Source organism: Cebidichthys violaceus, unplaced genomic scaffold, assembly GCF_023349555.1.
Source record: "Cebidichthys violaceus isolate CVI_PGR_0920_01 unplaced genomic scaffold, fCebVio1.0.p SCAF_14, whole genome shotgun sequence".
Taxonomy (NCBI): Eukaryota; Metazoa; Chordata; class Actinopteri; order Perciformes; family Stichaeidae; genus Cebidichthys; species Cebidichthys violaceus.
In genome coordinates this window covers 15346212-15373945 of record NW_027176307.1, presented here as the reverse complement: position 1 = coordinate 15373945, position 27734 = coordinate 15346212, and the positions used below count along the sequence as shown (strand labels likewise).

Genomic DNA, 27734 nt, shown 5'->3' with positions numbered 1-27734 from the left:
TCATATCCAGTCGTGACTTTCTAGGATGATTTAATTTTTGAAGAGTTAGCACCTAATGTTGCCCTGCAAGCTAAGAATCAACTCAACTGAGTTGAAGCAGGTGCACTGCAGAGAAAGGATGGTCTGAGGTTCTGGCTCTCGATATTATGTGCATAAATAAAGTGTGGCCAGGGTTTATTTATTTAGTCTCCGTTTGTCCACTCCAGGACTCCGTAGTGTTGCCATAAAGCACCGAGGAGTCTTTTCCTGCAGCCTTTCGTAGTTAAAGTGGCCGACTCTTCTACTTCAATGAGCACTGCGTCAGGGGAAATAGTACAACTCTACAGGTCTGACGAGTGAGACAGAAATCTCCTGCACACCAGGCGAGAGTTTGATGATCAAACACGCTCGACTTTACTCCAAATAGTCGGCATTGAGTAAAAGTTAGGATTTTGTGAGGCAGCCAAAAGATTTACCTGTTTAGAAAAAGATTTAGGTTTGCTTGCATCCTCAGAGAGGCAGCGAGAACACGTAAATCTTTCTCCAGCAAGTTTTATTTCCTTCAAAGTAAATCTGTCGGCGTCGACGATCGCGGCCAAAAACCAACAAACATCTTTGAGGGAAGTTCTCTGCTGTGATTACGAGGAGGTCAGAGCCGCAGACAGACGGCGAAGCACCCGACGCCGACGCCTCGGGAGTCTCCCGGGTCACCGGCGGTGTGTTCAGGTGACGGGGGCGGCGTTGTAAAACGCGTTGCCGTCTCTCGGCAGCGGATGAATATTCACACGCATCTGCTGTCACTTCAACCTTGTATCCTCCGACAGCCAAGTCGCTGCACGACAAAGCTGCAGAGAGAAGAAGCGACTGCGGCTCCTCTTTTTAAATCATGTGACATTTAGCGTCAGACCTCAGTGACCACGTTTACTCGCTGAACATGTGTCTCAATCAGGAGAAAACCTCCGGTTCTGAAGAGTGAAGTCAGAGCTTCACGTGTTAAAGCTGCATTCTCTCTAGTGTCCAGCAGGGGGCGACTCCTCTGGTTGTATAGAAGTCTAGTCTAAAATGACTCTACTTCTCTCTTGATTTATTCCCTCAGTAAACATTGTAAACATGAGTTTATGGTCTCAATCTCTAGTTTACAGTCTTCTTCAATACAGCATGATGTTCATTTAGTACATTATGCTCCATTTAGAGTCAAACAGACCATAAAGCAGGGGATGATTTAGGGGCGGGGCTACACGCTGATCGACAGGTCGACACCAGAGACGTATACGGCGTCTCTACATCACTTCCTGTTCACTGGCTGATAAAAACCAAGATGGCCTCAGAAATGCCGAACTTAACGCTTCAAAACCTCCACAAACCAACGAGAGACGTCACGACGAGTCAAGAGTCTATATATATAAATATATATATATAAATATATATGTATTATAATTCCTGGGGATCAAATCTGTTCTCGTTCCGTCTAACAGCACCAGCTGTCTGTCAAACTGCTCCTTCGTGTGGTTTAATTTCATGCTGCCCGTCATTCACCGAGAGGAGGCGGAACTTTTGTCACAGCGGGTTGAAGTCCTTCCCCCTCACATGTCTGTCACAGCAGACAGCACGACAAAGGAGGAGGAATCCATAGATGAATAATAATGATGATGATGACGGTGATGATGGCCGCCGTACGTCAAACCGTCCCGTCTCACCCACCTTGATCTGGACCATCAGGGAGTCGATGGCGGTCTCCAGACCCTGGATCTGCTTGCTCATCTCCTGCTTGCCCTCCTTCAGCCCGGCCACCACCTCGTTGAAGCGGCCCATCCTCTTCTTCAGGTTACGCACCTTGACCAACCCGTCGATCCTGAGACACACACACACACACACACACACACACACACACACACACACACACACACACACACACACACACACACACACACACACACACACACACACACACACACACACACACACACACACACACACACACACACACACGGTTTTAATTTAAACTGATTTATGTTCCATAAAGTATCCTAAAAAGTGAGAGTTTTAGTCTCTAGTGTGGGTTAAGGTGCAAAAACACCGGGTCCTACACTTCCCACAATGCAGCGTGTTTCCAGTGTGTTTCCATTAAAATGATGACATAACAGCTACAAAAAGATGCTCTGATGTCCTAAAAAACTGCCATAAAATGATGCATTAATATTATTTTCCACTTTAACTTTATTAAATATTTTAACATACTTCTAAATATATTTTGTGCAATATAATTTTTTTTATCACTTTTCAATATTATTGTCAACATTCTCTCAATATTATCACGTTTCTATTTTCTACTTGTTTTTATTATGTTGTTATTTACTTTATTTTAGTTGAATTTTCTTTATTCATTGTTTTACTTCTTTTACACTAATTAAATAGTCTTGTTTATATTTGATGATAGTTTTATTCTCAGTGTTTTTTCTTAGTATTCTTTTGTCATCTTTGACCAAACTTCAGCAGAATGTTGTCAGTTATTATTATTATTATTATTATTATTATTATTATCCTGTGCCCCAAACAAGCGTGTGGTTTCAGGGAGAATCTCCAGAGACCTTTAAGGTGAGAGCAACATGACCGCTGGAGGACCCTGAAGGCATCATTACTTTTTGGTATTTGGGGGATTTTTTACTTTGAACCGACAGACAACAGAAGAATGATTGACAGGAGAAAATGACTCTGAGCCAGAGATCTCCGCTTCAGCAGCTCTTACATAAACTAAACTTCAGACTTTCATTCACTCCAGAGTTCACATTTATGTTCTGGAGATGTATAGAAATCAGCACATATTTCATCACATAAAGCCTCATTTGCATATTTAAACATCACATTTCAGAGAACGTGTGACACTATAGCTGCTGCTGTTGATGTGATGAAGTGGTGAAGTGTGATGGTGATATCTACTAGTTCATGTTGTGACCCTCTTCACCTGGAGACTCTTCTAAATGTCTGGACTTTAACTAAACGTCTCTTTAAAGGAGCTTTTCTATACATGGAGTTTTTCTCACACTGTGATATATGGAGTAAAACAAAGATATGAAACACAAATATTGAACCTGGTTTCATCCAATATTTAGATTTATGTTCTGGGCTTATGTTTAGGACTAAAAACAGGACGTTTAGGACTTGGAACAGAATTTTTTTTTTAAATGTAATTTGTAAAAACAACAACTTTGCTTCACATCTGCTTTGCTGAGTGTAGTTTCAAGTTGATTGACAAAATCTGAATCTCCGCCCCCCTCATTAACAGCCCCCCCCTCCCTGTAATCAGCAGCACACACAAACACAATCACACATCCTGTTAGCAGGAACCTGCAGGTTGCCAGATCAGACTAAAACCCCCTGCAGAGGAGGAAGAGAAATCACTTCTTCACCTGAATACTTCATCTTTCCTCCCACCTGCCTCCCCCCCCGCCCCCTCCCCTGGGTCTCTGCTGTTTATCGCCAAATATCGGAGGTAATAAGCAGAGCTGCATGTGTCACCAGGTGTGTGTGTGTGTGTGTGTGTGTGTGTGTGTGTGTGTGTGTGTGTGTGTGTCAGGCAGACACTGCTGAGCTGTGAAAGTGGCAGATAATGAAGAAGAGGAGGAGGAGGAGGAGGGAGTGAGGGAGGAACTGGAGGAAGCGATGCAGGGACACAGCGCAAAAAGGAGACGCATTTAATGAGGAAGGGAAGGAGGAGGGTGAGGAAGAGGGAAAGATGCAGGAAGGATTAGTAGGAAGAGGGAGAAGGACTGAGGATGGACAGGAGGAAAGAAGGTAGAGAAGGAGAGAGAGAGGATTTGTAGGAGATAGAGAGGTAGAGAAAGGATGGAAGGGCTGTAAATATGGAGGACAGGAGAGGTCAAGAGAGGGAAGGAGGAGAGGAAGAGGGATGGGAGGATGACGTAAAATATGGAGGATGAGGAAAGGATGGACAGTAAAAGAGATGAGGTAGCACAGAGGGAGGGAGGGAGGAGAACAGGTATATAGGAAGGATTTAAATTCAATTTATTTTGTATTGACCAAAATCATAAATTATCCTTAGAGGGCTTTACAATCTGTAAACATAAAGAAGGGAGGAGACATAGAGAAAGGCCTAGTGGGGGGGGGGGAGTAGAAGAGGAAGAAGAAAAGGAAGGAGAAAGCAAAGAAGAAGAAGTACTGTAGAATTAGAAGAAGAAGAAGAAGAAGAAGAAGAAGAAGAAGAAGTACTGTAGAATTAGAAGAAGAAGTACTGTAGAATTAGAAGAAGAAGAAGAAGTACTGAAGAATTAGAAGAAGAAGAATAAAGAATGTTCTCTCACCGAGGTTTGTGCTTCTTCCTGCAGAGCCACATCCGAACCGTCTTCTGCATCTTGATACAGGCGCTGGTTCGATACACAATCTTGTTCTTCACTGCAACAAGAAAGAAAAGTCAACTTCCTGCAGACTAAACCTCTGAAGAAGAAAGGAGGCAAAATGTTTAAAATAAGGACAGCAGCATATTTTCAGACCGCCTCTCCTAGAAGACCTTCACAGTGTGAAAGTGTCTCCACCTCCTTGACAGTTTCTGAGCTTTTTTTTTCTGAGCAGCGCATCTCAAAGGCATGATCTGCTGTGATTCTACGCCCTTAACCTCTGGTATTTTTGTGAATTTTCATCTGGAGGTGAGACTTTAAGTTCCTCTGTACAGGAGCATTTCACTTCCAGATTTATTAGGGTTTCCTGGTATTCTCTGTTTCCGCTCACTCACTGCCAAGTGATGATCAACTAATCAATCAGTCTTTGGCCCGTGGTGTTCTGGCACCACTCACGTATTGACTAGGCAGGAACACAGTGTTCATTATGGACAGAAAGTTCAATACCAGAGGACCACTTGGAGGTCCCTCCCTTGTTTTTCTGGGACTAAACCCAGTGACTTTTAAGAAAGTTGTGAACTGTGAGCTGCTGTTTGATGCAGACGAGTAGAAAAGAGTTTATAGCCTCCTTTAGACCACTCGTGGTTACATGGAGGGGACTAGAGTTGTAACGGACCGTTGTGGATCCGTTACAACTGATCCCCCTCACGGTTCGGCCCGCAGGAACCTCGGATTAATTCTACAGTTTAACGTTAACCATCAGAGTGTAAATAAAATTTTAACGTTAACCATCAGAGTGTAAATAAAGTTTTAACGTTAACCATCACAGTGTAAATAAAGTTTTAACGTTAACCATCACAGTGTAAATAAAGTTTTAACGTTAACCATCAGAGTGTAAATAAAGTTTTAACGTTAACCATCACAGTGTAAATAAAGTTTTAACATTAACCATCACAGTGTAAATAAAGTTTAATGTTAACATCACAGTGTAAATAAAGTTTTAACGTTAACCATCAGAGTGTAAATAAAGTTTTCCTGTCGATGGTTCTCCTCCAGTATTCAGTAGAACATGTGGTTCTAGTCTCTGATCATGTTTCATTGTAAACAACCAATCAGAGGAGAGCTAGTAACGTTAGCATTACTGCTAACGGCTAACCAACGGAGGTTCACTTCAGTTACGTCATGATGCCTTCAGGCTCTGCTCAGTGAACACGAGTACTGGCTGAAGGTGAATTATAACGTTATCATGATGCCTTCAGGCTCTGCTCGGTGAGCCAACAATCGTAGAGTTACCATTTTAAATCCATACTCATCTGCGTTTACTCTCTACGATAAAGCAGTGGTGAAGTTACTTATTCAAAGTTTGAAGCTCGGAGACTCGTCTGGATGGAAGAGCATCACTTCCGTAGCCAGCAGGTCCATTTTTAAGGACTTTGGCTGTAAAGCGTTCTATTATGATAAGTACACGCAAAAGCATGAAATGATCAAGTGATGATCTTTTAGACAGACGTGGATGTAAACTGTAACTTGCCTGGCTGGTGGAGGCAAACATGCGAGGAGCCTGTCACTATAATCACTGTGGACCGATGGTACAGTTCTCGTACACTAACTGGGTTTATATTCTGATGCGTTGTATTCGTGCACTAATTGAGATCGGACGTCGTCCCTTTCCAAGTCTTTGGCAACATGGATGTGTTTGGGTGTTAAGCTAGAACTGAAGTGAAGTGATAAAATGACAGAGATAAAAAGAAGAAGAGGGAGATCTGGAGGGATGAAGGGTGAACGATAAATAGAGACAGAGATCGATGACATCGCTACCGTGCTGCCAAATTCATTTCATCTTGTTAATGCCTCAGAAGAATGAACGTGTACGCCATCGATAACGGAACCAAACTAATGACTTTGCATTTTAATGAACACAGGACGGCAATACTTTAAAAACCCTAATGAGTATCTACTAACTGCTGCTGTGACATTATTAAGCATTTGTTTAATTTTTAATGGGACATGATGATATCCTTTGAAACACTGGATCCTGTTTTGGGATTTGATCGATAAAGAGAGCGAGAAGCAGAGATAGAGTGAGGAAAAAAAAGAGAAAGATTAGTGTAAATATGAAGAGACTAAAAGAAAACGATTGGTATAGATATATAGAGAATAGACAAGAAAGATTGGTATAGATATATAGAGAATAGACAAGAAGGATTGGTATAGTTATATAGAGAATACAAGACAATGATTGGTATAGATATATAGAGAATAGACAAGAAGGATTGGTATAGATATATAGAGAATAGACAAGAAGGATTGGTATAGTTATATAGAGAATAAAAGACAATGATTGGTATAGATATATAGAGAATAGACAAGAAGGATTGGTATAGATATATAGAGAATAGACAAGAAGGATTGGTATAGTTATATAGAGAATAAAAGACAATGATTGGTATAGATATATAGAGAATAGACAAGAAGGATTGGTATAGATATATAGAGAATAGACAAGAAAGATTGGTATAGATATATAGAGAATAGACAAGAACGATTGGTATAGATATATAGAGAATAGACAAGAAAGATTGGTATAGATATATAGAGAATAGACAAGAAAGATTGGTATAGATATATAGAGAATAGACAAGAACGATTGGTATAGATATATAGAGAATAGACGAGAACGATTGGTATAGATATATAGAGAATAAAAGAGAACGATTGGTATAGATCTATAGAGAATAGACGAGAACAATTGGTATAGATATATAGAGAATAAAAGAGAACGATTGGTATAGATCTATAGAGAATAGACGAGAACAATTGGTATAGATATATAGAGAATAAAAGAGAACGATTGGTATAGATATATAGAGAATAAAAAACAAAGATTGGTATAGATCTATAGAGAATAGACGAGAACGATCGGTATCGATATGAAGAGAATAAAAGACAAAGATTGGTATAGATATATAGAGAATAAAACAGGAAGCTTGGTATAGATATATAGAGAATAGACAAGAAGGATTGGTATAGATATATAGAGAATAGACGAGAACGATTGGTATAGATATGAAGAGAATAAAAGAGGAAGAGACTAGACAGAAAGAGAGAAACTACTAGAAAGGTAATGGAGCCATTGAGAGCAATGGCGGCAGACACAAACAGAGCAGTGTTATGATAGCAGTGAGTGACGTGAACTCTCCTCAGACTGCAGTGATGAACCGAGGCAGCAGCTAAACCCCCACGTTATTAACAGCAGCCATCGGTCTGTTTTCACTGCTGCTCTCTGCTCCGTCCACAGGGCCCCCCCGAGGGGGTCCTGTGAGCCGTCTGTGCACAATGATCCGCCTCTTGTTTTGCATGGCGGGATTTCCAACAAGTCTGGAAGGATAATTGCGCCGAACGTGACGGCAGGGAGGGAGCAACAGGAAGCGCTAACGAGAGCAGGCGGGAGCTCCGGGAGACTAGCTAGCTAACGAGCTAGCGCTGGAGACGGACAAGCTAGCTCGGTAACTAGCCGGCCGTCCTCTCCGGATCCTTCCGTCTGCAGTCTGCAGTCTGTAATTTGGTCCCGTTGGTTTAATGTTTAAGTTACGACAAGGAACTTTTATTTTGTGTTGATTTTGGCGGTCCCTGTGGACAAAAGAGGTAGTGTTTACCAGCGAGGTGATGCAGTTCCTTGACCAAAAAAAACAACCAAACAAAGATTATTTTCTGCCCTAAATTTGGGACATTCATTCTTGCAAATGTATGACTTTATATTTCAGAGAATATTCAGTTTTTCTTACAAATTTTGAGTTCTTTCTCTGAATATTATGACGGCTCTGCAAGATGCCTAAACAAATAAGAAATAAAAGCTCCTAATCGTACCGCTGCATGACTCCTCTGCAGTCCTGCTCAGTGGTTTGCACCTTGTTTACTGGTGTAGGTCCTATAAAGGATCAGGACTAAACTGAGACTGGTTCAGGACCAGGTAAACGTTCCTCATTGAGAGAAACTCACATTTCCTTCAATCCTTTATAACCACCGTTAACCAACGTGTTCAGAGAACGTTTTGCGCCTCCACTTATGCCCCGCCTACACAGCCATGTGACCGTGTTAGCTAACAGAACAAAGGGGGTCTGGACCCTTACGTTTGATGACGGACAGAGCGCACCACTGGACCTTCTTCCAGCGGCTGTGGATGAGCCACGTGTTGACCTTCTTCACCAGCTCCGCCAGGTGGTCCGGGTCCGACTTCATGATCTCGTCGAACTCTTTAAACTGAAAACAGAGGAGGGGGGGAGGGGGGGGTTTTACGCGGTCAGAAACACTGAATGATGTTCATCCATCAGCAGATGGATGAAGTCTTTCTACTTAAAGACCACCAGGAGAAGAACCTCGTGGAAGCATTTGAGATCCGACACCATAGATGGAAAAAGTGTTTGCTGAGTTTATAGAAAGAAACTGCTGACTTTGTGAAAAACAAACAGCTGCCTTACAGCGAAGCAATAGCTCTACTAATGTCCTTACAGTCACCGCAGCTAATTACAAAAATATACAGGAGGCTTTAAACGAGCATTACTTCCTGAATCAGAGGTGAATCTCAAAAACAACACAAAGATTTGTTTTCTCCAAAATCTGTGACTTTAATCTCAGATCAGTTCTGAGATTTGTCTTGCAAATGTAAAACTTAATCATCTTAGAGAACAGCTGTTTTATCTCTCATAAGTTAGGAGCTCTTTCGTACCAACAATGGCCCTAATATGCCGTTATAGACAGCCCTATATGATGCCTAAAGAAATAAAAATAAAGGAAACTACAAAAAAAAATACAAAAGTTTCAGTTTGATTTCTTTCTCTGAATATTGTTTTCTTGTAGACGGCTCAGCAACATGGGTAAACAAATAAAAATGAAAGCTCCTAATCGTACCGACGCATGAATCCAGGATTTGGACACAACCAGATCATGAATACCAAGAGGACAGAGACGTGAGTGAAGACTGTGGTCTCCTCTATGTATGGCATCATACTGCCAAACCCTGTTTCTATTTAGTACAGATGTTGTCATCTTTTCAGACAAAGTAATATGGATTAACATGTGAATCCATATTTCACTAAAGCAAAGGTATGTATTTATTCATGCATCTTCTATAAGCTGCTGACTGTCTTCCAACACTACACTTGATTGAAAAGTAAGAGCTGATATTCGTTGTGTCCTCTGGAAACCTTCAGTCGACTTATTCTTTTTCTCAACGTCTCCTTGTTGTCAGTTTACCAAGTTTGATTTCTGACCGGCTTGACCCTGAAGTATCAGGCATCTGGAGCTCCTCACCGTCACATTGACAGCTAGAGAAGCCTCTGAGCAGCGTTCATTATGAGACTGCTTCTAAACTCCACCGGCATCAGCTCCTCCCACGCTACAACGGTTACGAACCATGTGATGGTACGTCTCTCCTAGGAGGTGCATCTCAGCCTCCGGAGCAAACTTCACCCCCCCCCGATGCTTCTAGAGGGACGCCAAGAGGAATGAAAGCATCCCAGTTCAGCCTACGGAGTGCGTCGGTATCAATTCTGTCTAACCCAAATGTGATGAATTATTCATCTGGTGGGAAAATAAATAAAAAAACAACACATCTGTTGGCTCTTGTTCTTTCAGAAAATCCTCATCTCACCTCACCTCAGCAGCCAAAAATGACTAATGTGCTTCCCCACTGAATCTATTGGCTTTCTTTGTACTAGCTAATACCATTATTAGCTAGTGCGAGGGGAGAATAGAGCAGGATTAAAGGGTCTCACCTTGCCGGGCCGGAAAAACACTCTGGTCAGACCGAACTTGTAGTCGTTCTCATTCAGTCCCAGAGCTTTGAACAAAGCCTGCAACAGAAACACAGAGGAGCGTCGATAAACATGGGTTAGGGTTCAGGTCGACGATGATAAAAGCTCGGCGGGGCTCCGAGGACCGACCTTGCAGAAGAGCCGCGGGTCGAGGCGGGTGAGCTTCGGAGGCATGTACTGCTGGTACATGTTGTAGAGCTCGTGGAACGGGGCCCTGGAGGGGAAGCCGCCCTGCATCAGGTCCAACACCGACACCATACCTACAGAGGCAGGGAGGAGTCCCGGAGAGTGAATTTAAACGGTGTTTGTTACAGACAGTTGGGGATTGAACCTCCAAGAAGCATCAACAACTCTTCAATACCAAAATCTGCCATCTGGTTCTGGTTCTTGTTCCTTTATTCTGTGATCAAATAGTTCCTGGTTTAAATGAAGTCAGGCTGGTCTTAGACAAAGTTATGGATCGGTTGCTTGGTTTAGAATTGATTTTACGGTATTATTGATCCGGTACAAAGGCCTGAGAGGCCTCTCCCTAACGTATCTACCAGATCTCTTGATTCTGTGGTTCCTTGTTGTATAAAGGTCCAGATTCAGAGATGGAAGTGACAGGAGCCTTAGCAGTCAAGCATCCAATACTGTGTACTGACCGACCTCAGATCTTTTAAATCACGTGTTTTATCATCAAATATCAGTGACTTTATTTGTCTTTTAAAAGGTTTCAGTTCACTTTACTCTGTTTCTTGGCTTTCAGTTTATTCAAATCTCTTTGTGTTTTAATGTAAAGCAGTTTCTCTATTATTTCTAGACAGAGAATCATTAGTTTTGGTTCTAATTTAAATCATCTGGTGCCAGTAAACATCGTTGTTAGTGATGTTTAGCACAACAAATCCAATAATGAACCTGTACCTTTGAAATAATGCGATCAAAGCAGCACGCCACATCTAACCGCTGAAGCCAATCGGCATCATTCGTCAGCATCGCTTACTCCACTTGTGATCTTAACTTTGTGACCCGGCTCCCTTTCCGTCTGCGTTTACGTTGTGAGGACTTTCCAGACTCTTCCCTTTGCCATATTAACGTCACTTGTTCCTGGAGACCCCCCCGTACCCTCTTTCTGCTCACGCTGATATCAAAGGGCTCATTCTCCACAACTCTTTCACAGCAGACACATGCTGCTAATTGCCATTCAGTGTAAATGAAACACTCTTGCGGCAGTTTGGAAATGCCATCGAGTCACCTCAGAAGTGTTTTTGTGTCAATCCCCTGAACAACATGGAGCACATTCAGTTTCAGTGTTACGTAACCGTTAAAGAACTGAAGTATCTTCAGGCGGGGCTGGTGGCACACGCCGTTTACTCGACTTAGACGGGAAATCCTACAGAAGATGACTTTGGTCTCGTGAGTTTTGATGCCAATTCTGTGGAGAGAAAACTTGGAAAGCACATTACAACTTTCTCCGTCTCACAGCTGTGATAATAGAACTCTCCTCTTGTGTATTCAGATAAAGCTGAACACTAATTGCTGCCCCCGAGGTGCACATCTCTCATACGAGACCTCCAGTTATAATTGCCGTACAATTGTTTCCCAAAGGATACGCTAATCTTTGTGTCGAGACGTCTTAACTGTTACATCGAGGCGGTGTTCGTCCTGGAGTCCTTTTAATGAGGAAACACTTAACACAGACGCCCGACTGCTTAAACCTGAAGCCTCTTATTCCAGTCTAGTGGTTCTAGGAACCAGAGTTCCTGACCATATAATCCTGGTGTTAGTCTCCCTCCACCGGTTCCCCGTAAAATCACCCACTGGTTGTTCAGCCAGTCGCCAGACAAAATGTTGCCATTGTACGTTTCTGTAAAACCGCTGGATATGTTGAATCTCAACGTTTCTCAACCAAAAAATATGTTTCATATCGGCCTCGTATGACGCTAGCAGAAACGCACAATGACAAGTGGTTGTGAAACGATTGGCTAGTTTTAGGTTGCTGGATTACAAGATCGTACAAGAATCGTGGGATCACATGTCACACAAACAATACATCACGTCAGGCTTCTTGTCCGGTAAACCAGAGCACGGACCAATCAGCATCCTGTGAGGAGCTACTGGCGAGACGACCGTTTGTCCACAACAACAATGGCCGCTCTTAAAGAGGTTAGCGTAGAAGCTACAATAGCTTCATTTATAGCAAAACTGGAGAGTATTTCTGCACTGAAAGCAGAGCAAAGGACGACTCCGAAGACAACAGTTCGATTGACGGATGGTTCATCCGATCACCTGCCAAGTGTTCTTTGAAAGTGCCTGAGCAGTTTCCAGTGATCGTGGTTTGTCTTCAAATAGTAGCGTAAAAGAAGGACCAACGTAGCTACGAGATCCTCTTAGCGGACTTCCTTACGCTATGAAACAAACGTAACCTCAGCATTTACTTTTTGCTTTCTGGCGGGACATGAACAGCGGTCACCTGGGTGAAAGTCCTGTGTTTGTTTGCCCTCAGTGGACTTTCTCACTTTTGTTTGTATAGAGTGTAACTTTAAATAACTGCCTTAGTAACTTGTCATGCTACCTCACTTGCTGCAAAGACGCCCACATTCACAGTGTCCATTGTTTGCGGAGACGTAAAATACCAATATTTTTGTTATCAAGTCATGTGATTAAGTCCTGCTTCTAGTTTCTAATGTACAGGGTGTTACTCAGCCTCAATATGTCACTAATTTAATCAAACCCTCCATCTGGTGCTTTGTGCTCAAAAGAACAAGCTCAAGGCTGCTCTGGTCAGAGAATCCAGCCCCGTCTCAGGAAGCAATTAAGTCTTGTTTTCAGGGGTCCAAACCATAACGGAAAACTTCTTTTTGTGTTGATTTTCTTGTATTTGGTTTGTTAAATTTACCAGATTAATCTCAGGATACGCGTGAGACATACTGTAGAATCCTGGATCTTATTGTTGCTTGTACAGTGATTTAAAAACGTAATACTCACACAAGCCGTTTGTTCAGGAACAAAAACAACATAAATCAACACCAGAGTTGAGACAGTTCAAAGTCTTTCAAAGTAAATTAAAGTTATTCCCCCTAAAGGCTCTGAGGTGAATCTCTCTACAGAAACACTGCTGTTTACACCATGTTCAAAAACACAATGTGTATTATTGTGTGTCTTTAAAGGGCGAATGGACTTTAAACAGACAAAGGAAGTGTTTCAGACTAGATTGGTCTGATTTAAAAACAAAACAAATATGAAATGAAAGTCTTTATGAATAAATAAAAAACATAAATAAAGAAATAGTCCACATGAAAGATGGTCACAACGATCTAAACCAATGCACACACACACACACACACACACACACACACACACACACACACACACACACACACACACACACACACACACACACACACACACACACACACACACACACACACACACTTGGGGTTCAGTATCTCGACAAAAGACGACCCGCTCTACCTCTGAGCCACAGCCGTCACACAATAACGTCTCTCTGCAGGATTAGTAAACTTTAGTGATGTTATTTTGGGACTCTTGCTCTCCGTACAGTGTGGCGTTGGCACACAGAGGCCCCCCCGGTCTCATCCAAACTATCGACGCTTCGATTCCCAGTCCAATAAAAGTGATAAAGAACTTGGCGGGGTGCGGTATCTGAACAGGGCATCGTTGAGTTTGTGTGCTCGAGAGCAGGATCGGACTCTCTGAGGATATTAAACCCGAGCTCATCATTTCTATTCTTCAAAATCTGAGGGGGGGGGGGGGGGGCGTCACAGGCTTTTTGATTTGGGGATAAGTTTAAGAAAGTGGCTTCAAAGTCACAAAGCAGCTTCACAAGACAGGAACCTAGATCTAAACACAGGACGCCAAAGACAAACACGTGGGTAAAGCTTGTAAAACGTGAACGGATTCTTCATTTGTTTTTGTTCATTTTCTAACTAAATTGAACTTTGGATGTTTTTTTCTATTTAATAGAATAGTGGATTCATTGTTGCGGTCGCAACCGGATTGCTTTCCGTTTCCTCAGAGCGACAAATTTCACGACTTCTTCAGACCAAGAAGTATATTCAGATTTACTATATTCAACGCTTCTCAGAGTTACCCGTCCCTCTCATCTTGTTAAAAGTCTCTTCGCTGCAACAACACAACCCTCAAAAGCTTCATGCTATGACGAATGCACGATGATGTCACCAATATGCAAATGAGCGCATGGCGTTTGGCGCTAATGCTAGCTTCTTTAATTAGAAGAGAGCTGTGGACACAGACAGGAAACACTGCATTATGTGCTCCACTGAACCTCCACTGATGCTCTTTGATAGCTACCGACAGCTAACAGAGGGGGGGGCAGAGCTCTATCCTCTTCCTGTTGTGGTTGACGCTCTTTGTTTGTGACGTACATTAAAGCTTCATTTTCACCAGGAGATCGTCTCCTGTGGCAGACAGAACTGTACAGGGAAAGTGAGGCGTATCTCTCTTTATTCCGTAGACAATAGATTGAGCCGTCAAAGCTCACTTCACAATGACGAGTTGAAGAAACACACTCGTCTACCGCCACTCCAAAAGTTCTCAAGAGGCTTTCTTAAAATCAACGAGGTGAACTTCAGTCTCAGGTGCGTTCCACACTCCAGAGGTCTTTGCTGGCTGTGAAGGTTTCGGCCGGTGAGTCACTGCTGATGCGTTTGTCCTTGGTTCTTTATCTTTTAGAGGGTTTGTGTTCACCGTTCTGTAGACTTGTGTCTTTACCAAACAACAGTGTGTGTGGGTGGAAGGGGCAATAAGAAAGAGACAGGATGTACCGACGGTAGATGTGTTGAAACATCCTGAACACAGAGATTATACAGAAGAGAGGAAGACAAACCTACGTACCAAAGACACGGAGAGACACTTCACAGTGGAACGGTCCACACAGAAACAAGGTCGATACGCACCATTCAAGGTTACAATAGTTTAGTCTGTTTTAGTTTTTACTTTTCATTTCATTTCAGTTGGGTTCATTTGGTTTTCAGAGTTTGTTTGCTACTTTTAGTTTTTCAGAGAAGTCTAGCTTTAGTTTCAATGTATTTCTCGTTAGTTTGCTACATATACATACTAAATACATGTTCAGGGCTCTTCAATCTACGTCAGTGTTTGATGTGAAGCATAGATCCGTCAGCTGGAAGGCAAAGTGTTCAATTTATGTGGTTAAATGTTACGAGTAGTGAAACATTAAAAAACTAAAAGTATTCGTTTTCTAACCAGGTAATATCATCAGTTGAGTTTTAAGTTGTTATTTAGTTTCAGTTTACAATATTTCCCACTGCTCATTTGCTGTTGTAGTTACTAAAATAACCCTGGTACCAACAGAGAGCTGAAGAGAGAGAGACCTGGACTTTTATCACACAGCTCTGGAGACACCAAGGACTTCATTCTACTGTTAAAACGTCCTATTAGATACTCACATACGGTAGAATATAGATCGTAAAGGAACATGTTTCACTTTGTTTATTTAAAAGCTAATATTAAGAATTGAGATTCAGGAATTATTGCCCTAATCTGAATATACAATATACAAGAATATATGTATGACAAAAAATATATTTACTGATTTAAAAGTACCACTAAGATATATATATATATATATATCTATATATATAGATATATATCTATATATATATCTATATCTATATCTATATATATATATCTATATATATATAGATATCTATATCTATATATATATCTATATATATATAGATATATATATCTATATATATATAGATATATATATAGATATATATATATATATATAGATATAGATATATATATATATATATATATATGAGGATATTCCTTTGCACACACTGATAATATCCATATCATGACTTGGATAGATGTTGTTTAACCACTTAATTTATTAAATATCAAGAATAACGTAATTAAACTAGAATATACGTCAATTTTATGATTATTTCTCGGGGAATCCCAGGAAAAGTGTGCTCTGTTCCAGAGTAGTGACCAGTTTCAACCCTGTCCTCGTTAACAATAAAGAAACAGTGAGAGGAGGAGCTCACTGACCGGAGCACTGCAGCTGGGAGAGAATCTGAGCTCCTTCAAACTGGTGGCTGATCATCTTCAGGTTGGGCTTGATGCAGCGGATGAAGCTGGAGCCCTGCAGGAGGAGAACGAGGGAAACGCGGAGGGACAGAAATCAGACATTCATGTGGTTGTGAGTCGGGACACGATGCTGTAAGGTGATGCACAGTGATAAGCTCGTCTTTACTGCAGATGTAACATCGAGTCATCGAAGCGAAACACTGACCGTGCTGCGCAGCTTCTCCAGGAGAATATTCAGCTGAGTCTGCAGAAAAACAAGAGAAAGAACAAAACACATTTCTTTTGTGTGATTAATGCAGAGACAAAGAGTTTTATTCCCACGTAATGACAAAGACACAGCTGGGTATCAAACACCAAAAGACAAACATTAGTTATAACATTCTATGTGCTTCTATATACCTTCAGATAACACACGTTTACGTACAACACTTCAAACAACGTGCACAGCAAATACAAAAAATTATTTAAAAAAATACAGCTCTGAAGTTTATCCTGATGAAGATCTTTATTCCTCATTTCTAGGACTGAAAGGAATAAATTAACTTGAATTAAAATTCCTCCATTTACAAGGTTTATATATGTGTGTATACATACATACATACATACATACATACATACATACATATATATATATATATAGTGTGTTAGCATTCATTCTAGCCAAAAGAAGAACATGGCGGTAATGTCACCTGCTATGAATGCTTGTAGTCCTATTGACATGTGATACACTTTGGCCTCTTGTGGCCAAAATGAGAACTACAACAACTAACCCTAAAAAAAAACCATTGTCCTAGTAAAAACTTTTCTTGCATTTATGCAAAGAAAGAAACACTTCTCTAGATACAATCTGATTTCTCTCACTGTTCAGATATGATTGTAAAGCCTTCTGAGGCTAATTAGTCTCTTGTGATTTTGGGCTAAACAAATACAATTGAATTGTTTTGAAGAGTCAAACACATGCATGATTAAATGGAGCACTTTGACCGAACATATAATGGTCCTTTTCACTGTTATTGTACTTGAAGAATGAATCTGAGACAGTTTGAGATGCTGCTGAGGTTGACAAGAGAGGACCTAGAGAGAGAGATAAAGCCTTTCAGTTTGGTATGCATTAGCAGGAATCCTCTTACTCTGCAGGCAGTCGAGGGTCAAGACGGATTAACTCTTTACATTTGATGTGACTCACTTCGGAAAAAAAAACAAAAAAAACCAGCAGTGCAGGGTTTCTGATAAGCAGAACTTTTTTTTAGAAATGTGCATCATCAACATCTTAGCTCCACCGGCTGAACCGAAAAAAGTTTGCCACGTTAGTTTTACTCAGCTCGGAGGCCCAGTCGGGTGGAGCTTCTGATAAGGTTTTGTCTTTGTGTGGGAGAAAACATGCATATTCTGAAACCCTCACATCATGAATAATTTTAAAGTGTGAATTAAAAACTAAACAAAGACTGTTACAAAAGAAATGCTTCAATCATCAAACTCTTTTATTATTGATGAGTCATTAATATTCCAACAATTGTGGGTCGGCCCTTTCCCTGCATGGTCCGTCGCGTTCTTCACCTCATAACTTCTCATTATGTTTAGTGATGGTGATGCATTATTCAACCGCATTCTAGCCAGGTTTATTTATTTTCAAGTGACTGTGGACATGAGGAGCATCAGTGTTATGAGAATGTGAATATATGTAAATGTCAATACATGTAAACTAACGAGGGTCAATGATGGAACAACGCGGTGAAGTCGAACAAACGGTGATAGACTGTAGAGAAGACGTGCAACGACTACTAGGAGCCATTAGCAACTACTAGGAACCACTTGCAACTACTAGGAGCCATTAGCAACTACTAGCAGCAACTAGCAGCTACTAGGAGCCACTAGCAGCTACTAAGAGCCACTTGCAACTTCTAGGAGCCATTAGCAACTACTAGCAACAACTAGCAACTACTAGGAGCCATTAGCAGCTAATAGCTAGTAGAGCCATGACAATAAAACCATTTATTTTGCATGTTGTAAGCGCAATAATATAGTTTAAATGTATAGTAGTGTGTAATAATGTGTAATAGTGTCTAAATATAGAATATGACAGACTTGGTCTCTTCCTTTATTTGTTTGTTTTATTTATTATCACTTACATAACTTCATTTTTATTTGTAGCGGCTTCAAATTTGTCCAAATACGTGAGTTAATAAAGGATCTCTTTTAAAGTTGTAATGCCCGTGAAGCTCTCTGAAACAGACGTGTGTATGAATTCTGCTATTTTAATTATTTACATCCTCTACATCCTCATTCGATGCATTTCTCCCAAGTATCCCACTGTTGTTTTTGTTTCCCATTCAGACTAAAAGAGGGTTGACTTGTGTCTGGATGAGCCATCGGATCAAGACTCTTGTTCTGGGGTATATCGAGTGCCTGTTATTGGGACAGAATACTGTCTGGTTATAATGAAAACCTCCACGTCCTCCACAGCCAGAAGTCTCTCCCGTCACCTCGACTGACTCCGGATTTATCACCGCTCATTTCCACCCTCCGCCTCTCTGTTTTTGGATCCTCCTCTCCACCTGTTGAACTTTAATCACAGCTCGGGTGGAGAGAGAGGGCACCGAGGGCAGGTTTTAGGAAAACACTTCAGGTAACAGAGCTCACAGGTAATAAAAACTCAATCTCCTCGGAGCCCGGTTCAAATCCACCCTGAGACGAGCTTCTAAAATAACTTCTCTAACTTTGTAAAACATTTAAAGACAACATTTTATATCTTAGATTATTAGTGTTCGTTTGTTGTTTGGTGTCAGTTTATTATCTTCAAGAGAATACCACTAAATATCCACTATGTCACATTCATAATGCCATCAAAAACTAAATGTTACACTTCAGCACCTCTCCAAGCTGTGTTAATATTAATATTCGGGTCCTTCATGCTTCTTCCTGTCCACCTTTATCTGACCTCTTCTGTTGTTACGGGTGAAAAAAGGACCCTGATCTTGTAAGATCTTTGGTTAAATTCTCATTCTGAGAGCTATATTTCAACTAGACACACATAAATACCTCATAGGCTGTATATGAGTACTGGACATAGATATCGTGACCTCATCAATTGGTTTGTTTTTGAAGGTTTTGAAACCTCGAGTTTGTCATTTTGGCCATTGTCATCTTGGTTTTTTTGTCCTTCACCATTTTGTTTTTTGTCACTCACTTTTTTTTGCTATCTTGGTTTTTAGCAGTCGCCATCTTGTTTTTTGTTATCTTAGTTTTTAGCAGTCGCCATCTTGCTTTTTTGCTATCATGGTTTTTAGCAGTCGCCATCTTGCTTTTTTGCTATCATGGTTTTTAGCAGTCGCCATCTTGCTTTTTTGCTATCATGGTTTTTTCACCGTGACCATCTAGTTTTTTTGGATGTCGCCATTATGCTATTTGGCCTTTGTCATCTTGGTTTTAAGCAGTCACAATCTTGGTTTTCGGTCGTCTCCATCTTGGGGTTTTTTTGCAACCAGAAGTGACACGAGTGAGTGAAGCTCAAGTTCAACCGAACACGGAGTAAAACATTTTTAGGAGACCAAATTGTTACAAATAACTTTCATGAACTGAAAACTGTGAAAGGGTTAAAGTTGTAGGACATCAATCACCATGTAGCCCCGCCCACAAGCATACCCAGTCTTATGGTCTAACTTACTCTTAATGGGACCAGAATTTACTCTATGCACATAGAAAAATGTGACTAAGTGACATTTTAAAACAAAAGATTCAGCTTCTCTAGAAAATATGAAATGTATGATGCATCAACATGTTTCCTGGTCGAGTCAAAACAACCTTAAGAACATTGTTTAGGGCGACTCTGCCTGGATGAAACAAACACAGTATTTTCATGGAATTGAGAATCTGTCAGCTCTGGCTGCAGGATCTAACTCCTCAGTGATGGACAGCGTCCGAACGGTCTCAGCCATGTACTTCACATATAAATCACGTCTCCGTACACATGAAAGGATAAAATATGTGTACATCAAAGACACCAATGTTCCTTTGGATACCACAAAGCATTTCCCCCGACGCCCCTGAACACCACGCTGCCCTCTGATAACAGAGCCGGACCTCATCCCCTCGGGTTATGTGCTTTGTTTTTTTGTTATTTTTAGGACACATGATCGAGTGGAGCCAAGCGCTGTGATGTTTTTCCCCCGTTGCCTGTGGTTAGGTGACACATTGGAGCACATATCAAGGTGAGATGCTGAGCCGGATGAGTCACAGTTGAGGAAAGAACTCCATAAGAACAAAGAGGCTGCTCTCTGTTCTCTCAATGGACTCTGGAGCTCAGTGGAATCTCACTTCCTGTTCTGACGGAGAGACTCTTTGTGTTCCACTCAGACGGCGTTACAGCCGACCGATTTATGGATTCTTGAGGCTAATGCCGATATCAGTGTTTGAGAGATTAACAATAAATCACCATCAACATATTTGTTGTTGATAAGGACTACAAAGAAGAACTTCATACAACCACACTGCTAAGCATCAGAGCCGTCTCTTTAATATGTACTCATGGGATCTCTGTAAAGGTGAACCTGAGCCGGCTTCATCCAGACCATAGGAGCCACAGTCTGTCAGATCTCTTGTTAAAGGTGCTGCGTTTCTACGCCTCCATAAATCATTGATCCCCGATACGTTGGCGTCATCGCTACAGCTCTGGCAGCAGGAGGTACAGTAGGTCTGTTGTTGCAGAATGCAGATTTTATGCCCCGTAGTTTATTTTTGGTCCCTTGTGTTTTTATCTTTCTTGCATATTTGCAGTTATAAATAGAAGGGACGACGCCTGTATTCTCACAGATTGTTATTTTGAATCTACTATTAGGGTATTCGTGGTGTTGAACCCATAAGTTAAACTAACATCCGACATCAGAAAGTGTCACTTTCTGCTATAAAATAAGCATTTCACGGTCAACAAATTCTCTTCATTTCGCCCAAAAACTCACCTTAAACTTGTTGCCGACGCTGATGAAGCTGAGCTTTCCCGCCTTCTGCTTCACGTCTTTGCTGTTGTTGGAGTTCTCGAAGAGTTCGCGGACGAAGCGGTCCTTGGACTCGCTGACCAGACACTCCAGAGACATGTGCAGGGCGTCGTTGTTCTTCTCCACAAACTTGGTCTAAAAAAAGAAAAGAAAAGGAACAAGTTCTCAGACTGTGGAGCACTCGAGATTAAACAAAAACTAAATAAGTCATTTTTGTGTGACATTCATTTTCGGCTTCCAGGAGAAATCCGAGCCGACAGTGTTTTTGTGAAAACGCACCGTCTCGTAGCACACGGCTCCTGCAAAGTGTCTGATAATAAATCCTTCATCATCCCTCACGTTCCTGTGGACGGCCAGCTTAGACTTCCTGGGTACCTGCGGGACAGACACACACACACACACACACACACACACACACACACACACACACACACACACACTTACTTAGACTCAGCAGACTTCCTGCATATTTTCCATTTACAATGATGTGCTAATTCAAACGAACAAACTAAAACAAGTGAGCTATTTACAGGTAAATGTGACAATTTATGGACAACTGGTCTCTCCAATTCCATCTTACCTTCCTTTAAAATGAAAGACAAATCATGAAAAACAACAACAACGCAGAGTTCAGTTTCTTATTCTAACCCCCAGTTCAAAGGAACAGCTTCCTGTTTCACACTGGACTCACGGTGAGGCGGAAGTGGTTCTTGTGTTTGTTGTGAACGGTGTCGGTAAAGTGCTGGTCGCTGGGTTGAGGTAGTCTGTTCTCTTCGTCCAGGATGTCCAGGACGCCGAGCACCTTCGCCTCCACCAGGTCTGCGAGAGGAGCACAGAGAACATGATGGTTAGCAGTGAGTGGAATCACCCGAGGGCTAACCGGGCAACGCGACCAATCAAATCAACGGAGGCTGGAGTTAACGATTAAAAATCCAATTAAAGCTAAATCCAATTTGAGGTGTGGAAATATAAAGAGTTTCTCCTTGACCTGGTCTAACTCAGAAGGTGATGGGGAAGCAAATTGTTATAATTGCATTACCATTATTGTTATTATCATTATAATATCCGTACAGTATAGAACACCTGGAGGGTGCAGAAGTGGTTTATTTCATCGCTATGATTTCAGGAAAAGTCATTTCAACGTCTAGCTTCTTTTTTAAGGAAACTAGGTTTAAACGCCAAAAATGTGGAGGGAGTTCATTTATGCAAATCACTGGTAAACTTTAGGTAAAGTGCAAATGAAGGACATAATGAGCAGTTACTGTCGTTGTGTCTCTGTACAGATTTGACTATTATTAACTGAACAACGATACACGAGGTATTATTGTCACAACTGTAGTACTACTACTACTACCACAAGTATACTGCTTGAAGGACTACTGAGTAAAATGTGGATTAAATGAGTCTGCAGGGTTAACAGTCAATTCATGCTTCCTTCCACATCTTCCACATTGTGATCTTAAATGAAGAACTATTTCACACATTAAAGAGCGACGTTTAAAACAATGAAGCATTTAAACCTAGAGTGATGTCTAAAGAACAACTCCTGGATGTGCTCTGGAAAAGGGCCAAAGAGCCCGACTGTACAGTAATGAACACGAGAGGCTGGGAGCAGGATCAATCGATGGCGTAATGAAGAGACTGAGCATTTCATTTAGAAGTCGGTGTCGGGTCGTAAACAGTGGTTTCTGTTGTGGACGGGCTTTTAGCAAGACCAACAAGGAGGAAACATCTGGTTGTACTGCATCAACATGAAGCTGTGCAACGGGTCCAAGACGCAATGCAGAAGCAGAGGATACAAAGAAGCAGAAGCCAAGTCTTTAAGATTCAAGTACCACGGTCAAGATCTACAAGTCCCATATCAAGTCCAAAGGAAAGCTCCAATTCCATACTCGCAAGTCGCAAATCGAGTCCAACATCAAGACAGGACGGTTGAAAGTCAAGTCCCAAAGTAAGACCGTCAAGTTCCAAGGCAACACGGGGGGGGGGGGGGGGGGTCTCAGTAAGTAAATCTCAAGTCTTGGTAATGAAGTCTACATTCAAGTCCCAAGTCAATACCTGCAAGTAACACATCAAGTCCAGCGTGAAGACAGGGCCGTTTGAAATGAGGTTCCAAGGTTAGACCTTCCAAGTCCCACTGCAACGCCAACAAATCCAAAGTCAAGACAGAGAAGTCCAAGTCAAGTCTAAAGTTAAGACGGAACAGTTGAAAGTCAGGTTGCAAAGGTAAGACCTTCAAGTGCCATGTCAACACAGCAATGTCTCGAGTCACATTCAAAACTAGGACCCTTAAGAGCCACATCAAGACAGGAAAGTCCAACTATACATGCAATGCAGAAGTAATACAAAGCCAACAGTACATCTCAAGTCTCGGCTGTGAAGTCTCAAATCAAGTACCAAATCAAGACACGACAGTTGAAAGTCAAGTTCCGAGGTAAGACCTTCAAGTCACAAGTCAACACCAAGAAGTCCAAGTCCAAGAGTCTTGAGACGGAACAGTTAAAAGTCAAGATCCAAGGTAAGTCCTTCATGTCCCCGGCCAACACAGGAATGTCTCGAGTCACATCCCGAAGTTAAGACCTTCAAGTCCCACGTCAAGACAGGAAAGCCCAGGCTCAAGTCCCAAGTCAAGACAACTATGCAGTGCAGAAGTCGAGGAAATACAAAGTCGAAAATGTATCTCAAGTCTTGTCTGTGAAGTCTAGATCAAGTCCTAATCCAATACCCACAAGTCGCAAATCAGGACAGTTAAAAGTCAAGTTCCAAGGGAAGACCTTCAAGTCCCACATCAAGTCACCAGCGACGAGTCCACAGTCCAGACAGCAGAGTCCCAGGTCAACTCAGGGACAAAATAAAGAGTGACTTCAAGAGTAAACAATATTAAACTGACTCTTTTCATTTACCATACTTGCACACACAGCTTGAACTGAAATGTACTTTTATGAACCGACAATTGCATCATTTAAAAATGTCTCTCCGGTCACAATGCAGTGTATTTGATGGGGTATCTTCTTCCACACAGAGCTCACGTTACGCGTTATCAACCGGCGACTGGCAAGTCCTCCATGTGTGACGAAGAAGAGGCTCGATTCCTGCGGCGTACGTCAACGACAGCGTCACAAACACTACTGAGTGGTGAGAAAGGTCGGAGACGCAGTGAACCCGACGGAAGGCCTGGGAGAGGTGTCGCCGTAGAAACGGGAGGCCCACTACGGCAGAGCTTCACTGACTGAGGAGGAAGTCATGGAGGATGACTCACCGCGTCTCCGTGAGTCATGAATTGGAGATGCTCAAAGCGGATCCAAGACTCCTACTCACAAACTCACTGCGTCCAACTAACCGAGGCCACGGGAGCCTCTGACCGGCAGCCAGACTTCCTACTCAAAACCCCCCAGAGACGTCCCATCATGCTTTTCATCCTTCATCCCTCCATCTACCATCTCTACCAGTCACAAGGAAAAGCAACATGAACACAGACGGGAACAAAGCGGCCATAATGAACAAAGCACTAACAAATGAAACTGCCCGTTTGGACTTGAAGCTTTCTTTTAATCTTTGTTTTAATTTCTACTTTGTCTTGCATGAAGTCATGTATCTCCCGTCTGCACAGATTCAATTTTCTGCAACATCAAGAGTGCGTTTTATGTCCTCTCTGGTGTTTGTGTGGACAGAGTGGCCGCTGCTCGCAGAACACACAACAGGAGCCCCAACAAACAAATGCATTTCGGTAATCTAGGTTTTTTTTTCCGAGCCAATATACAGAGCTCATTGCCTCCCTCCAGCTGTCTCCGCTGTAGTTAAGCATCTAATATTGATGCTATTTCACAGAGCTGGACATCAGCAAAAAGCATAATTAACCTCCTTCACCTCTAAACCACCCTCACATCCATCTGCCTCCCTGTTTGCGGAGACTCTTCTCGGTCCGGACAGGAGGTCACGTGCTCTGGTGGGCTTCTATCACTCTGTCCGTCCATGAAACAGCACCGAGGCTCCGGGGTCAAACTGTGGAGCGCCGGCTCTCGCAAAAGAATAAAAAAAACTAAAAACCGGAGGGCTCAGAGCCAGCAGCACATCAAGGCCAATAATGAGCAGCGTTCTGCAGCCCGGGGCTCGCAAACACAACTTCAGAACACTGGAACCCCAGAATGAGAACATTAAAAGCATGAATACCGCAAAGCAACCAGGACCAGCAGGAGCAAAAACCTCCAGAACCTCAGGCAGTGACTCAACAAAGCTCTATTTGACAGAGCATTAGAGATGAAGTGATACCTACAGCTATGTTTGCAATGCTCTACCGAGGGCAACACACACACAAAATAAAAATCCAGATTCAAGTTCTATTTCGAGTCCCTCGTCAAGTCCCAAGTGAATGCAGACAAGTCCCAAGTCAAGACAGGAAAGTCCTACATCATCGGCCAAGTTAAGACCTAATAGTCTTAATCTAAGTCCCAAGTTAAGATTTAATAGTCTGAATCTAAGTCCCAAGTTAAGACCTAATAGTCTTAATCTAAGTCCCAAGTTAAGACCTAATAGTCTTAATCTAAGTCCCAAGTTTAAACAGGAAAGTCCTACATCATAGTCTTAATCTAAGTCCCAAGTTAAGACCTAATAGTCTTAATCTAAGTCCCAAGTTAAGACCAGAAAGGTGAAAGTCAACACAGGAAAGTCACATTTCACTTCCTAAATTAAGACATAGAAGTCCAACGTCAAGGTCTAAGCTCAGACAGAACAGTTCCACGTTAAGAACTTCAAGTCCCGTAATGTGACAGGGAAGGCTCGAGTCAAATTTGAAGTCATGACCAACAAGTCCCAAATAAAGACAGAAAAGTCTAGTTCCAAGTTAAACACAACAACATGCAACACAAGGAGTACCAGGTCAAGTTCAGAGTGAAGAACTTCAAGTCATATAACAAGACAGGTAAGTTGCAAGTCAACACCGAGTTTCAATTAAAAGTTGCAAGACATGTCAACTTAAGAAGTACAAGACTGGGAAGTTTCAAATAAGTCATAAGTTAAGATCGAAATGTCCCGGGTCAAGACAGGGATGTCCCACGTTAAGTCCAGAGTCAAGGCGAACAAGTCCCACGTTAAGACCTACAAGTCCAAAGACAGAACAGAAAAGTCCAAGTCAAGACCCAAGTCAAAAACTACAAGTCCCACGTCAAGACAGGAAAGTTGCAAGTCACGATTCAAGTAAAGACCTTTAAGTCTCACATCAAAGACAGAAATAAAGTTGCAAAGCATGTCAAGTTAAGAACTACAAGACCTTAAACAAGAGAGGGAAGTCAGCACACAATCTGACAGCTACAGTTACAGCGGTGGTCAAATTAAGATTCAAACCAGGTATGTCAACGGTGAGAATGTCTGAACAGTTACTTTAGTGCATATTCACTTCCATTGACTGCAGAAAGCTGATTACTTCACTGCTCTGGTATGTTCTTGAAACGCTTCTAGACATCAAAGCGTCTGAATATTTGACATCCCCAGTGTGACCTGAAACACATCGTTTGGATATGTAGCCAGTGATGAGTACAGCCATCTTTTTGTGTTCTTTGTTCCTCTTCTGTGTAGCTTGAGCTCTACACGTGGGTAAACATATCAGTCACACAAATAATAAAAGAAGCAGAAAAACACGGACGTTGTCGTGAGTGCAGGGCGACGCCACCTCATACCTATGCAGTCCTGATTGTCGACGTAGTGAACCTCGTTGACTCCGAGCCCCTCCCGCTGGTACAGCTCTTGCTCCTGGAATGCAAAACGAGATATTTCTAATGAGAATCCATAACGACGTTCGTGTTCGCCGTTGGTCTAATGAGGAGGAGGACGGGGACTCTGTGGGTTTTCGCCTGGAGGGCTTTCTAGCTCTCTAACAAAATGCCACTTAGACCGGAGCTCTCTGCTGGTTCTGCTGGTTCACGTTAACGCAAAGTAAAAGATGAGCGTCTTAAAAAGGTGGCTGCTCTCATGGAGGATGTTTTCTAACAGATGTTAGAAAACATGTTTTTGGACGCCAACAACTCCACGTACGTAAAAGAGTTCAAACAGATAAATATATTAAATATATATATATATATATGACAATATATAGATTATATATATATATATATATATATATATATATATATTATAAATATATATACATATATATAAAATATATTTATTTATTATATATATATATAATCTATATATTATATATATTTATTAATTATATATATATATATATATATATTTATTATACATATATATATGATATATATTTATTTATTATATATATATAAGAATATACATAAATAAATATATATATATATATAGTGTTTTTTAAATATATATATTTAAAAAATATATATGCATATATGTAAAAATATTATTTTTATATATACACACACATATATTTTGTATATATACTGTACATATGTATTTATACAAATATATATATAATATATATATATTTTTTAGTATATATAGTACAGATGATAACGATCGTTTGTTAATGATCTAAAAACCTTGGTGACACCACA

The 27734-nt window shown here is 41.4% G+C and overlaps 1 protein-coding gene across 5 annotated transcripts in view; it reads right to left on the bottom strand.

Moving 5' to 3' along the window:
* LOC137871330 (unconventional myosin-VI-like) overlaps positions 1-27734 on the bottom strand; it is a 94795-nt gene that overhangs the window by 21771 nt on the left and 45290 nt on the right. For all 5 annotated transcript variants that reach the window (XM_068709110.1, XM_068709111.1, XM_068709112.1 and 2 more), the window contains exons 15-25: positions 26889-26961; positions 21908-22035; positions 21496-21591; positions 21181-21351; positions 16431-16469; positions 16187-16280; positions 10274-10404; positions 10106-10183; positions 8462-8591; positions 4299-4389; positions 1681-1831 (exon numbers count right to left, since the gene is read on the bottom strand). In XM_068709110.1, coding sequence (XP_068565211.1) covers positions 1681-1831; positions 4299-4389; positions 8462-8591; positions 10106-10183; positions 10274-10404; positions 16187-16280; positions 16431-16469; positions 21181-21351; positions 21496-21591; positions 21908-22035; positions 26889-26961 — 1182 coding nt within the window. The remainder of the gene's footprint in view (positions 1-1680; positions 1832-4298; positions 4390-8461; positions 8592-10105; positions 10184-10273; positions 10405-16186; positions 16281-16430; positions 16470-21180; positions 21352-21495; positions 21592-21907; positions 22036-26888; positions 26962-27734) is intronic.